The following is a 14,442-nucleotide window of genomic DNA, read 5'->3' on the forward strand; positions in this document are numbered from 1 at the left end:
AACTTCTCTAAATCCTTTAAAAATATACTTTTACACGTTTCCTTCGTGGGTTCTTCAGATGATAAAACCCTATTGAAAAAGGTTGAGGGTGCCATGCCATGTGCCAATAGCACTTAGGTAATAAGAACCTGCACTATGCCCCACCACCCCTCAAAGCCCGGCTCAGACATAAGTTTCCCAGCGGAGATGGACCATGGTGGGTCACATGATTCAGGTCTAGCTGGCTGAGAGCAAGGTGGGTTGTTGGGGGCTACGGGCTTCCTCATTGGTCTGTCCGTCCATAGGCCCGGGATGAGTATCGTGGCAAGGAAACAAAACAAGAAGCGGATTTCACTCCTTTAGGAAAACAGCCCTAATGTTGGAAACATTTATTTTCCAAGCTATAGCACACAATATTTTACATACAGCAGGTTTTCAAAAGGACCAAAAAGATTGGTACTGTATGCTTCGTGTTAGCTTTTTTTTTTTTTTTCATGAAATAAATATTGCAATACTAGTATCGTCACAGCCCTATCTGCCCAGTTGGCATTCAGGAGATGACAAGCGCAGATGTTTTCTAGCATCTCGGCAGATGACACAGATTCCTCTAAACTGTTTTTCTTGCTCTCTCTCAACTCCCGGCACTTTAAGATGTCAATCAGAGACTGCAGTCTACTGCAGGAAGAAAGATAGCAGAGCGGCTGGCTCTCGTTTACCGCTGAAAGATGTGGCTCAGGCTCCCTTGTTTCTCCTCATAGGTGATAAATACATACTCAAAATGTAAAAGGTGCCAGTGAATTTTGAGCTGTGACATCTGTGTTTCCCACACAAGCACACAACGTACAAACCAGGCGACAGGTTGGGAACACAATTCAGGTTTGAGTTTTTGCAGAGTTGAAGACTCTAAGGCTGTAAAAATCGAACCTAACAGTACATTGCTTACATAGTGTCTTTGTTTGCAAATGGCTGTAAGTCTACCGTAACTGTACCTACCAGACATGCTCTTCACCGAACATGAGCTGCTCTTTCTTTTCCTTTTCGGGCCATCGATCCACCTGCAGAATGAGAAAAGAAGAGAGAGAGAGAGAGAGAGGGAGAGAGGGGGGGGGGGGGGAGAGAGTGTATGTGTAAAGGAGGAAGCAGGAATTTAAAACACAGGCAGAGTGGAGGGCATGTCTGCATATTTTATCCTTGAAACGGAAAAGGCGCAACACTCGCTCACCATAAAAATGTATTGTTTTATTTAAGCAAGGTTAAAAGATTAACGTTTCAGCCCTTCAATGGGGATTTCATTTTTTGGGTTGCACCTCGACTCAAGTTGATTGAGCGCCCCCCCACTTCTTTGCATGTTTCAACCTGCCAGTTCTCCAACAGGAACCTTTCAGGACTCTAGCAGTGCTCTAGTTTAAGGGGGTGGAGAAAATGTCTGCCCTTCCACTTCAATTTACATTGGAGGGGAAAGCAAGAACAACAACCACACACACATACACCAATGCACAAACATGCACACAGTCGGCAACACACAAATACACACCTACGATTTTCAATATCATTACATTTGAAAAATGTTATGTCAACATTTCCCAGGCGGCCATGTAGGCATTAATGAATCAATAATAGAATCATACAATCAATTTGACTTTGTTTTACCTACCATAACTACATAATGGTAATCATTTATTTGAATGGTAAATCTCTATTGATAAACTGGGCAAATTGTGTGTGTATGGAAACAATCTTACATTATCCTACTGACCAACAACATTTGCATAGAAGTAGGTTTTTGTAGGTTTTTGGTTAAAATTTGTTAGCTTCAGCTGTAAGCTAGGTGGGAAAGTTAGCTTTCCGTGAATGTTGTTTATTATAGAGCTAGCTAGCAGGTTACGGGTATCTTCTGGCTTTGTAAAGTGTTGTAGCCTGTATGGACATTGTTTTGCCTAACAGAAAACAAATTAACTGTTTTAAAATGCAGTGTCGCATTATTCAAGTGTCTTTATTATGTACAGTATTAGTGAGGCACGAGCCAGAGATGCAGCCATTGGCTCAGAGCAATAAGTGAGTAAAACTGGTTTAGAAAAAGTTTCACCGGAGAGGCACAGGGCGGTGGCCCTATAAAGGGGACCTTGGCTGTGCCGATAGTCAATAGACTAGGAACTATTTATTTATTTAACCTATATTTAAAGGAAAGGGCTATATCGGCCAAAAATATAGTCCGAACCGATCGGTCGTTCTCACACACACACACACGCACGCACACACGCACACACACACACACACACCACACACACACACACACACACACACACACACACACACACACACACACACACACACACACACACACAGCCCATCTGAATAAAGCACACCTCTGTAACAGGAGAACTTAGCACACTTAGCCTGGGAGAGAGTGCACTAATAAGTAACGCTGTAGGATCTATCGGACGTCAACACTAATGTTTCCCTGCGGTCCCTCTGCAGCCCTCCAGACACTCCTGAGCACTTCAGCTTCTTGCACCAAGCTCTTTAATGCCAGCTCCAGGTCTGCTACGGGAGTGGGTCTCCATGAAAGTGTATAAAACCTGATATAGCTTACTAAAGTGAATTTGGACACTCGTTTGTCTGAACTCTCTCTCCCTCTCTGCTCTCAGTAAATAGCGATCGTTGCTAAGGGAATCCTAAGGACATAAGTGGTTGTTTCACTGGCTTCCTAATTGGGATGAGTTGTTTTCAATTATAGTAACGTGGGTGCCACAGTGAGCCTAATCAAGCCTTAAAGGGGCAATCTTCCAGTTCAAATACTAACAAAGTGGACACCCCGCCACTGTTTTGGTGAATAGCTGAGGGATGGGGCTGGAGAAATGTAACCACTCTCAAATTCTTAGACAGAGCCAATGGACTGACCATCCATTATATCAAAATGACAGTTTAACCATGTTTTGAGGCTATACAGTGTTGGTTTATATTTACCTTTTTTTACAAACATTGGACTAAAACAAGCTTATATTTGGGGTTCTGACGGGGTATATTATTCAAGAATAAATGGGTACACATCATCATTTATACGTCCAAAAAATGGATAGCAACTGCAGATAGCCCCTTTAAAGTATTGAACTAAAAGTCTTAAAGTCAACTCTTAAATGTTTCATAGAAAAATAGAATAAAGGTATACTACTGCCGCCCGCCAAGCCTCCATATCTAAATCACCCTCACAGGCAATCAATTCAGAAATAACTTGAATGAAAACACAACCTCCACCATCACAGCCAACCCGACAGAGATGAATAAGCTGAACACCCTAGCCGGAGCCCTCAGAAGTGGCTAGCCTAAACCTAGCGTCCAGCCCCCTCTCAACTCTCTGTTGTGCCAGCTATAAAAAGATGCCTTCAGAGCTTCACACACAGCTCAAGTCTTCTGCTGAGGCGAGAGTGAAATAGAAGGAAAAACCTACTCTGTGCACTGCTTTTCACCACAACAACAAAAAACATCAATTATTTCATACTCAAATGGAGGGAGGCCAAGTGGGGGGGGGGGGGGGGGGGGCAAGTGCCTTTTAGGAACTCAATTCAAGGAGCCATTTGCAGTTTGCTTGGTTGCAGTGTAGGCTAATACACACTAGTGCCGTGATGAAAAAAATATTGCGATGCTTGGTACATGGCAAAAATGAACTCACAAAGCAGACAAGCTATTTGGTCCTTTAAAAACCTGATGTAATTAAAATACTGAGAGCTATAGCTTGGAAAATAAATACATGTGACTGGATGACAACATAACGATGTTTGTTTTCAACATTAGTGCGCTTTTCCTAAAGAAGTTAAATCCGCTTTGTGTTTTGTTTCCTTGCCACAATACTAACGAGTATCACAATACTGGTATCGTCCCGGGCCTACGGACGGACAGACCAACGACGAAGCCCGTAGCCCCCAAAAACCCAGCATGCGCTCAGCCAGCTAGACCTGAGTCATGTGACCCACCATGGTCCATCTCCGCTGGGAAACTAAGTATCGCGAAACTGGTATCGTCCCGGGCATAATATCCACCCTCTGTGGGTCGGAAACAGGGGCAATGGAAATGAAGCCTGTGAAGTGACTTCCATTGTCGGACGTTAATAAGGTGACACTCCATCCTAACTCCTCCTCCACATTTACTGGATTGGTTCAACAGTGCAGACGAGAACCTCCCCCGACAGTTTTTTTTCCTTCTCGTCAGGACCTGCTACATTAGGTTAGCTAATACCAACGCCAGAAGCTGAGGAAACATTTTGTGTGTGAATTTGTATATACGTATTGGTACGTCGCAGAGCTAAAGGGAAGCTTTTTGAAGTGCCCCTATCTTATGAAAACAATGCCTCATTTGGGTACAATTATGTAAGGACTTGGCGGCCAAGCAGGTTTTAAACTGTGCCACACTGCTTGGGAATTACAGCACATAGCACTTTTGCAGAAACATACTGTACAACAGGACTAATTCATAAAAAAAAACATTTTTAACTGCAATGTGATCTTACAGGTTCCAGCACATAGTTGTGTGAATCAGATAGCAAAATCAAAGTTTGATTCCCCAAGGTTTGATTCCCCAGGATTTGATTCCCCAAGATTTGATTCCCCAAGATTTGATTCCCCAAGGTTTGATTTTCTGCTGAAAAATCAAAGCAAGCAACATTACTGTAGCCATGTACCATCCCTGAAAAACAACAACACAGGCACAGTGCAATTAACCTGCAAAACAAAAAGTGACAGTCCAAAACATGAAAAAAACATTTCTGACCTTATAACGCAGTGTGAGTGTAGAATATGCATTGCGAGAAGAGTGGCTGGCCTCTCAAACAGCTGGCAAATTGGAGAGACATCTACTGTACAGTGAACCTGCTGCCAGCCATGTTTTAGCTCTGAAAAGACTCTCTCTCTCTCTCTCTCTCTCATTTCTCGAAATAAACCCCTTCTCTCTCGCTCTCCCTCTAGCCCCGCCCCTGCTCTCTGATTGGACGTGGGACAGCCTCTCCACCTGAGGGTCTGACAACGGGTTTTGGGATGATTGATGGTGGGTTGATATGGCAACTAACAGGTAGCTGTCAGGCAGGCTCTGACCACAAGGCGGGTTCCATGAGTCTATTTCTGTACTTCAGCAACAGAGCCGAAAGCGCAATGACTTGAAATGAGGGCGACTTACTTAAAGAGATTTAGAAACATAGCTAATTGTCGACGACCCAACATTTACGAGGCAAAACAGAAATCGTCAATGCTCGAATGCAGAAATATCAAAGACATTACATTGACGGACCCCTTTAAAACTGGCTCAGATGTCTTTTTATGAAGTAGCCCTATCATGTGACTCAAGTCTTCAGGGACTGAAATACTAAAGTAAACAAGTCGTGTACCTTTAAGAGAAGCCTGACTTCAATCTATACCCCACCAACCTATGCAGGACGTCGGGCCCTACATTTAGGTCCAGTACTACACAGTAGCTTATTGTTCCCAGTGAATTGCGCATACTAAAACCAGATTTGCATCGGATTTCAGGCGTGTAAAGTCTTGTTTGCTAGACAGGTTATTTACAAATAATGCCAGTGAAATCAGAGATAGAAATTAGAGCCATGCACACACACACACCTCTCTCTCTTTCTCAGGTCAGTAATTACAAGCAATTATACTTCTGGCTGTGATAGAGGTCCCTGCCAAAAGGAAATCAAAACATTGTTTGTCTCACATGTCCAATGAATGCGTAACAAGATGACAATAGTGTACTACAGGCATTGTTGCTTCTCATACTGTTTCATAATGAAGCTGGGCATATCACATCCACTGCTATTCATCTTCCATATGACACAAGGAAGTCGTAAAAGCAATATTGATGTCATGAGAGGAAGGGAAAGCAAAGTCGTCTATTCCACATTGGTTCAACCAGCGTGTGCCCAGTGAGCAGTGACCGCAATTGCATGACAGAAATGGCATTGTTTGGTATGGAAATTGAATTAAGAGTCACAGAGGCTGGAGAAATTCAAGAAGCCAAAATACAACTTGTACAATGTCGGAAAGAGAAAATAAATACCCTGTTTGTACGGATCTCTCATTCGATAGTGAAGCCTGTCGGTTTCACACTGCAAACCTTATCTGAATAGAGAGGATGAGCGTGTGCGTGCCCGTTTGATAACGGATATGGGCACAACAGCTGTAAGAGAATAATCCAGCCCGTCTCTGTTCTCTACACCACTTCCATTTCCGCCATCTTATCAGCAATTAGAACAGATTTGATCATCCAATTGCAGTGACTTCGTTGCAACAACGACATTGACAACGGTGTTGCCAAATAGCGCTCGGCAAACCATTGCCTACATAAGTAGAATAAGATCGGGCAGTGGCTTTTTGGCAAGGTTGAGAACACTAAGGAAACAAAGAAAGCTGGTGCTAAGCCATTTGCTACCATCAGCAACCACAGCACCACAAGACATGAAATTACTGTGCGTCTCTCGTTTTATTCCTGCCTCGAGCAAGTGCAAGAGAAGAAGCGGGAGACTTCCCTGCACCAGCCCTGTATTACTTTCATCTACTCTCATCCGAACAGTGACGTTAAAAGGGACAGTTCAGCAAAGTTGCGTATTCAGATATTTGTTGCCTTACCTGAACAGCAGGAGTGACTGCAATCCACAGTTGCTAGGCTAAAGTCATTCCTTGTTCACAGACTGCTTTCAAGGTAAGGAAACAAATGTATACATCTGTCATTTGGTTCAACTATCCCCAGTTTCACTTCAAAGGTTCGCAAGGACCTAAAGGAGCGCTTTAATCACATTCACTACAGTATCAAACAGTTCAATCTACTCCAATGTGATTAGCAAACAGTCCAAATCAGGATCAAGCTCTTTAATTCCTCCCCGTCTTTAATTAACACAGCGACAGCAGCCTTAATTTAGCCCTGAACCTTCACTACACACACGCACGCACGCACACACGAGCCCAACTGCTAATCTACTGACAGGGGTCCATGGCGGCTGAGAAATTTTGTCCGGCTCCTGTGGCTTTCCTTTCATTTGCGCCTGGGTAATATGCCAAAGGGCTCTGCGCCGGGGAATTTGACACAGCATTCCAGGGAGCCGGAGACCCTCTCCGTGGCCCACGTGTCACAACCACGACACACAACACACACAAGCACAACGTAGCGTACACACACACAAGGGCAAGCACAAGCAAATAAACACCCACACAAGCTCACGGACGCACGCAAACACAGACCTTGATGCACGTACTGTATCCAACCGCTCTCAAACACATCAGTATGCATAAATAATGTAGACACACGTACCACTGTAACAGAACACAAACACCACCACTATCAACCATATAAAACTATAGCCTATGCTACCAGAATGTGGTATCATTCTACCCTAGCCAGGCTGCTCTCTCTCTCTCCCCCAACCCCCATATTGCTCTCTCTCTTCCTCTCTCTCCCTCTCTCTCCTCATCTCTTCTCTCTCTCCTCTCTCTCTCTCTCTTCTCTCGCCTCTCTCTCTCTCTCCAATCGCTCCGAGGCAAATCAGACTGACTGATAGTTGTGCTCTTTGAGCAGGAGGAGGTTGCTCTTTGATAAAAGTCCTTGTTTCACTCTGACACAGCCTGACTGGTTGAGACAGAGGAGCTTCCATTTCACTGATGTTGTGTTCTAATAAATGATGACAAGGGAACGACCTGTGTTCGTGTCTGGTGGACTGGCTCCGAGCAGTTAGTAAATTACACACGTGTTCAGGGTCGGGAAACCTGGAGTACTAGTTTTTAGGTTTCTTCGAAAACGAGATAATTTTTTTTTAGCTGTTTCAACTTGCAGGCAGTAGACAAAGAGGAAAGAGAGAGAAAGAGGAAAGAGACAAAGAGGAAAGAGAGAGAAAGAGAGGGAGAGAGGAAAGAGAGAAAGAGGAAGAGAGGGAAGAGGGAGAGAGGGAAGGGCGAGAAAAAGAGAGGAAAGTGAGAGAAAGAGGGAGAGGAAAGAGAGAAAGAGGGAGAGAACGAAGAGCAAGAAAGAGAGGGAGAAATGAGAGAGAGAAAGAGGGAAGAGAGATGGATGAGAGAAAAGAAAGAGAAGCACAGCGAGAGAGAGAGCAGACTTTCAAAACAAAAGGGTAAAACCCAGGAATTCTACACTTTCCGCAGAAGACCCCTAACCCATAAGACCATGTGATCCCTATCCACTGTGTGATGTTAGCGGCAGGGTTATAGCCTGTATGATTGAGACCAGGAAGTGGGGGGCAGGACTCACCGTTTCTCCTCTCCCTCTGATAGGCTAGGGTCCTGCTCCTTGGGCATGTGTTCCATTCACCTTAATTCCATCCAACAGCCAATCATGCGAGACTGAGGCGGGCCCCACCCTCGGATGCTCGCTGGTCATTCGCAGGTAGGGGGGTCAGTCAGTGCGACATCACAGGGTCCCGGTCCGGGCGGGCTCTAGCCTCCGGAGCGACCCCCCTGTGCTGGCCCTAGGACTGACGAATGGACTGGACCGGACAAGATCTATCAATGAGAGAATAGGATATATTCAGTTAGCAAGAACTCCACGTAAACAATCAGTTAGCATGACTTCCATATACAGTAAGCGACTTCCATACGTTTGGTTAGTATGACCTCCATGTATACATTCAGTTAGCTTGGCTAAATGTATACATTCAGTTAGCTTGGCTAAATGTATACATTCCGTTAGCTTGTCTAAATGTATACATTCCGTTAGCTTGGCTAAATGTATACATTCCGTTAGCTTGGCTAAATGTATACATTCCGTTAGCTTGGCTAAATGTATACATTCCGTTAGCTTGGCTAAATGTATACATTCCGTATACATTCCGTTAGCTTGGCTTAATGTATACATTCCGTTAGCTTGGCTAAATGTATACATTCCGTTAGCTTGTCTAAATGTATACATTCCGTTAGCTTGGCTAAATGTATACATTCCGTATACATTCCGTTAGCTTGTCTAAATGTATACATTCCGTTAGCTTGGCTAAATGTATACATTCCGTTAGCTTGGCTAAATGTATACATTCCGTTAGCTTGGCTAAATGTATACATTCAGTTAGCTTGGCTAAATGTATACATTCAGTTAGCTTGGCTAAATGTATACATTCCGTTAGCTTGGCTAAATGTATACATTCCGTTAGCTTGGCTAAATGTATACATTCCGTTAGCTTGGCTAAATGTATACATTCCGTTAGCTCGGCTAAATGTATACATTCCGTATACATTCCGTTAGCTTGTCTAAATGTATACATTCCGTTAGCTTGGCTAAATGTATACATTCCGTTAGCTTGGCTAAATGTATACATTCCGTTAGCTTGTCTAAATGTATACATTCCGTTAGCTTGGCTAAATGTATACATTCCGTTAGCTTGGCTAAATGTATACATTCCGTTAGCTTGGCTAAATGTATACATTCCGTTAGCTTGGCTAAATGTATACATTCCGTTAGCTTGGCTAAATGTATACATTCCGTTAGCTTGGCTAAATGTATACATTCCGTTAGCTTGTCTAAATGTATACATTCCGTTAGCTTGGCTAAATGTATACATTCCGTTAGCTTGGCTAAATGTATACATTCCGTTAGCTTGGCTAAATGTATACATTCCGTTAGCTTGGCTAAATGTATACATTCCGTTAGCTTGGCTAAATGTATACATTCCGTATACATTCCGTTAGCTTGGCTTAATGTATACATTCCGTTAGCTTGGCTAAATGTATACATTCCGTTAGCTTGTCTAAATGTATACATTCCGTTAGCTTGGCTAAATGTATACATTCCGTTAGCTTGGCTAAATGTATACATTCCGTTAGCTTGTCTAAATGTATACATTCCGTTAGCTTGGCTAAATGTATACATTCCGTTAGCTTGTCTAAATGTATACATTCCGTTAGCTTGGCTAAATGTATACATTCCGTTAGCTTGGCTAAATGTATACATTCCGTTAGCTTGGCTAAATGTATACATTCCGTATACATTCCGTTAGCTTGGCTTAATGTATACATTCCGTTAGCTTGGCTAAATGTATACATTCCGTATACATTCCGTTAGCTTGGCTTAATGTATACATTCCGTTAGCTTAGCTTAAAGCGCACATTCTGTTAGCATTAGCTGGATAGGTTATTGTCATGGGAGAGAAGCGAGAATAGAACAGAGGGAATATCATTGACTGCCAATCAACACCAGTGGATACAAATTTTGTTTTAGTGCCAACCATGTTACTCAACAAGGATTCTCGTTCCTTTTTCTCTGTCTCCCTCCTGTACGTAAATAGAACAGACTAGAACTACCATGATTTCAGATGACATGTCCTCGTGTTTCCGTAGGGTTCAGACCATAACAGACTTGCCAGAGACTGGTCTTCCATATTGGCCACATTGTTTATGCAACCTTTTCCAAACGCTTCATGGGAGAAGGTCTCACACGTTGGCCTAACATGCGTGACCCCTGACTCCTGGCCAGACGACGACAGGGCTTTCCAAGAGTTTCTGAGAAACACACACACACACACATTTGCATATACACACACACACAAGCGACCTATTCAACCTTTTTGACCGCTCTATTCTTCCTCCCCTAATCCCTCGCTTCAACGCCTTCCCAATCCCAAACAGAGGGATGGAACGATTGCGAGCACGAGATTGTTGTCAGCAATCGCTAATATAACAGTGGCACCGCGTAATTGCCACATAATAGTGCGAGTTGAAATGCTGCGATCTCAACGGTACAATGGACTACATCGCTTCACCAAGCTTACTGTGTTCTATTTCACAGCACGTCGACTGCTTTAAAGCCGGATTGTCGTGTCATTTTATGGTAAGAAAGTGAAACCTATTGTGTCTTTCATGTATTCCGTTTTCCTCCAAGAGTGGCTGAATATTTTCCATCTATATTTCACATGGAAAATCATTTGCTGGTGTATGAATCTTCTTCATTGTAAAATTACAGACAAAAATGATCACTGATTTATTTGACGGTCATGTTAGCTTGACGTTTCGACAGTTCCCTCTTCGAGGTCAAAAGCCCAAACCCATGAATCAAGGCGTGTGTACGTAACCCCAGCCTCCGTGTCACACTTAACGATTTACAAGATGTCGACTGATGCACAGGTGGGAGTTTTACTAGCCAACTTCACCATTTACTATGTTAAACAAATGTTGAACCGCGGCATTAACAGCCTCTCTCAATCTATTTACAGCTTGAACACGCTCCGTGATAAGAGGAACTTGAGACGAACGCATACCAGCCGCACAGCATCATGGGGGGAAAAAGGGAGGGGTGTATGTTCGAGAAGTGGTCGGCCTCCTACAGTGATGTCCTGACCCTGATAGATAACGCTAATAGCTGACCATAATACAGCGGCCTATCTAGCCATTTATTATCAAGGTTATCGTGCAGAGGTGGGCTGCAAGACTAGCCAGACCCCCGTGGACATAATATATATTTCATATTCTACAGCGAGTTCAAGGACATTTCAAGGCAACGTACCATAATGTGATGCAGTGGTTCTTGTAATACTACGGTGGACTGTTAATAAGAACAAATATAAGAGCTCAGCTGGCCTATCACCTCACACGACATGTGCTGGTTTCAGAGCTGCTAACACGAGACACACACGCAGACAGACACACACACACGGAATCCAGCGCAACACACGTGCACTGCATAGTCATGTAGTCTCCTCGACCCTAAACCACAAATGTGAGGACAAATTGTGATAAAAAGCTGGATAGGACAGTAATGAGACACATTCACCAGAAGGATCACAAGAAAACCATTGACAGAGCTATCCCTGTGCTGCTTCTGCATGTACCCGTTGGAAGAATTTGTCCGCGGCAATAAAACAGACAGAGGCTAAAGGGACTCATTGTGTTACAGTCAAATGGAGAAAAACAATGCAACCACATCTTGAAGTTCAAGAATGATTTAAAATCGGTTAAATCTCCAATACGGTCCAATAGATTAGATTAGATAGAGAAATGTTCTTCTGTCTATGTGCGATGTCCCATTTTCACTCTATGCCCGACCGCTAGCTCATTTCTAGCCTCATCAGTGCTGTGGCCTTGCCTGCACCTACTCAGATATCCATGCGTATGCCGTCTCCCTATAGCCAAGGTCAAGCCCATACAGACTATCAAACAGCCCACCCCTACTAAAGCATGTTTTATTATTACATAGGGTTCTTGAGAGAGAGAGAGAGAGAGAAAGAGAGAGATAGAGAGAGAGAGAGAGAGAGAGAGAGAGAGAGATGATAAGATTATGGTAGTCAAGAAGAAAAGCAAGATGGCGCACGGGGAGAGGCTTTCAAAAGACAGAGTACAGCACACAGTAAATCTATACTTTCCTCTGAAAGTCCAGTAAAGGAGAGAGAAGAGAGACAGGAGAGAATGGGAACAGAGAGAGAGGGAGACAGAGGTAAATAGGGAACTTTAATTAGATCACAGTTGGTTGGCCTGGGGAGAGAAAATGAACTTAGTTTTTAGGGCTTACAAACCAATAACAGGAAAAGGGAAAGAAAACACTGAATAATACATTTAAGGTGGAACGGACAGCGTTTGACTGCTTTGCAGTACAATACAGACAATACAAACAGACAATCATATCAGTCAAAAATATCAAACTCCTCGTTTGTGCTACAAAACCAACTTCATAACTGGTTTTAAAAATAGTTTATGTTTGACTCAAAATTCCACAATGTACTGTAAGTGTAAGGCCTTGTTGGCAGAATAGATGTATGCAGTACACTGAATGATTTATATAATTCACCAAGACATTTCTTGGTTGTCCAAAACATATTGCTATCAGGTTGTAAATCACAGCTGGCCTGGAACATAAGTCAATATTTTGGAAAAAAATGTACAACTGTAATAACTAAGTCATAACATGGCTAATATGCTAGCGCACATGTCAAATACAAGGCCTGAGTATAAACGAGTCAACAGTTGAGTCACCTACTTTATAAAATGACAGTCTGATGTGCTCTCATCTGTGAATTCAACTTCAATTGCGCTGCTTTTGTGTGTCCCGTTTACAGCGCACAGCAGAGGGAAAGTGTACAATCCTAGCTCGGCTACTAAAAACGTGCAGTCTGGCTTTGGTTTTTAAAGCTTGACAATGAATAACCCAAAAACAAAACTCCATCCAATGAGAAACATATAGGCCTATTACAGCAACATTTGAGCAGTAGCCTAGGCTGGCTACTCAACTATAAGACATTTTGAGTCCGCCACACAGCAATGCTGCATTCAACCGCACCAGTGACCCCTGCAGTTGCAAATAAAGGCAAATCATGTTTTAAGTTGAAATGTTACAATAACCTATAGCTCTGATTTTGTTATTTGGAGTTATTAAATACTTTTTGATTAGGGTTGGAGCATATTATGGGCATCTGCAAGCACAGCAGCAAAGGCTGGACAAATAGTATTTATCTATTCTTTTGTTTTAATATGTTAAAATGCTATACAAAGCATCCTGTGTGCATACAGTGCCACAGACGCTGTATCTCTCAGAGTCTGGCAAGCGTGACTAGCACATGTAACAAGAAACATAGGTATATACTGAATGTGCAGACAGCTACAGTATGGATCTAGTCAAGTGGGGGATGATTACTTGAGAATAATCAAATCACATTTCATGTCACTGTAAGGACCGACGCTGGAGATGAGAAGCAAGTACAGGGAGTGAACATTTAATGGAAAATGGACATCAAACAAAACAAGAACAGGGTCTGGGCGGGAGGAACAAAACGACATGACGACAATAATGCTGACGGGGAACAAACTGAGGATCAAACAGATATAGTAGGGGCAATCAACAACGTGAAGGAGTCCAGGTAAGTCCAGTGAGCGCTGGTCCGCGTAATGATGGTGACAGGTGTGAGTAATGAATGGCAGCCTGGCGCCCTCAAGCATCAGAGAGGGGAAGCGGGAGCAGGCGTGACAGTCTCATACATGCCGAATTTAACCTTGAAATGCTTACTTACGAGCCCCTAACCAGCAATGCAGAGTTTTTAAAAAGTAAGTAAGTGAAATTGGCTAAATAAATGAAAGGAAAAAAATAACAAGGCTTTATACGGTCGGTACCGGTACCGAGTCGATGTGCAGGGGTACGGGTTAGTAATTGAGGTAATATGTACATGTAGGTAGGGGTAAAGTGACTATGCATAGATAATAAACAGAGAGTAGCAGCAGCTCATGTGAGAAGTGTGAAGGAATGTGAATGTATGTGTGTGTGGCGTCAATATGCATGTGTGTGTGTGTGTGTGTTGAATACATCTCTAAACAATGTGAGCCCGGCCATTTCTTCAGTCACTCTCACTCACATGGCCTGATCTGTTTCCCTGTCAAATCAACCCTCCAACTTTTAATTGGGGCTTGAGAATCTGGGCTCGCTCCCCGAGCTGCACTTTAATTGGCATACTATAAAATGCCAACTTTAAAACGCATGAGAAAGAAAAACGAGTGAACTTGTGAT

At 43.1% G+C, this 14,442-nt stretch overlaps 1 protein-coding gene across 3 annotated transcripts in view; it reads right to left on the reverse strand.

Moving 5' to 3' along the window:
* LOC110491482 (thyroid hormone receptor alpha-like) overlaps nucleotides 1–14,442 on the reverse strand; it is a 154,965-nt gene that overhangs the window by 23,170 nt on the left and 117,353 nt on the right. For 2 of the 3 annotated variants that reach the window (XM_021564965.2, XM_021564964.2), the window contains 2 exons: nucleotides 8,221–8,471; nucleotides 973–1,034 (listed from right to left, as the gene is read on the reverse strand). In XM_021564965.2, coding sequence (XP_021420640.1) covers nucleotides 973–1,034; nucleotides 8,221–8,276 — 118 coding nt within the window. In that variant the 5' untranslated portion in view covers nucleotides 8,277–8,471. Of the gene's footprint in view, nucleotides 1–972; nucleotides 1,035–4,743; nucleotides 5,952–8,220; nucleotides 8,472–14,442 lie in introns of those variants that run through there. The other variant, XM_036946367.1, reaches the window with a different exon arrangement.

Source organism: Oncorhynchus mykiss, chromosome 16 (assembly GCF_013265735.2).
Source record: "Oncorhynchus mykiss isolate Arlee chromosome 16, USDA_OmykA_1.1, whole genome shotgun sequence".
Taxonomy (NCBI): Eukaryota; Metazoa; Chordata; class Actinopteri; order Salmoniformes; family Salmonidae; genus Oncorhynchus; species Oncorhynchus mykiss.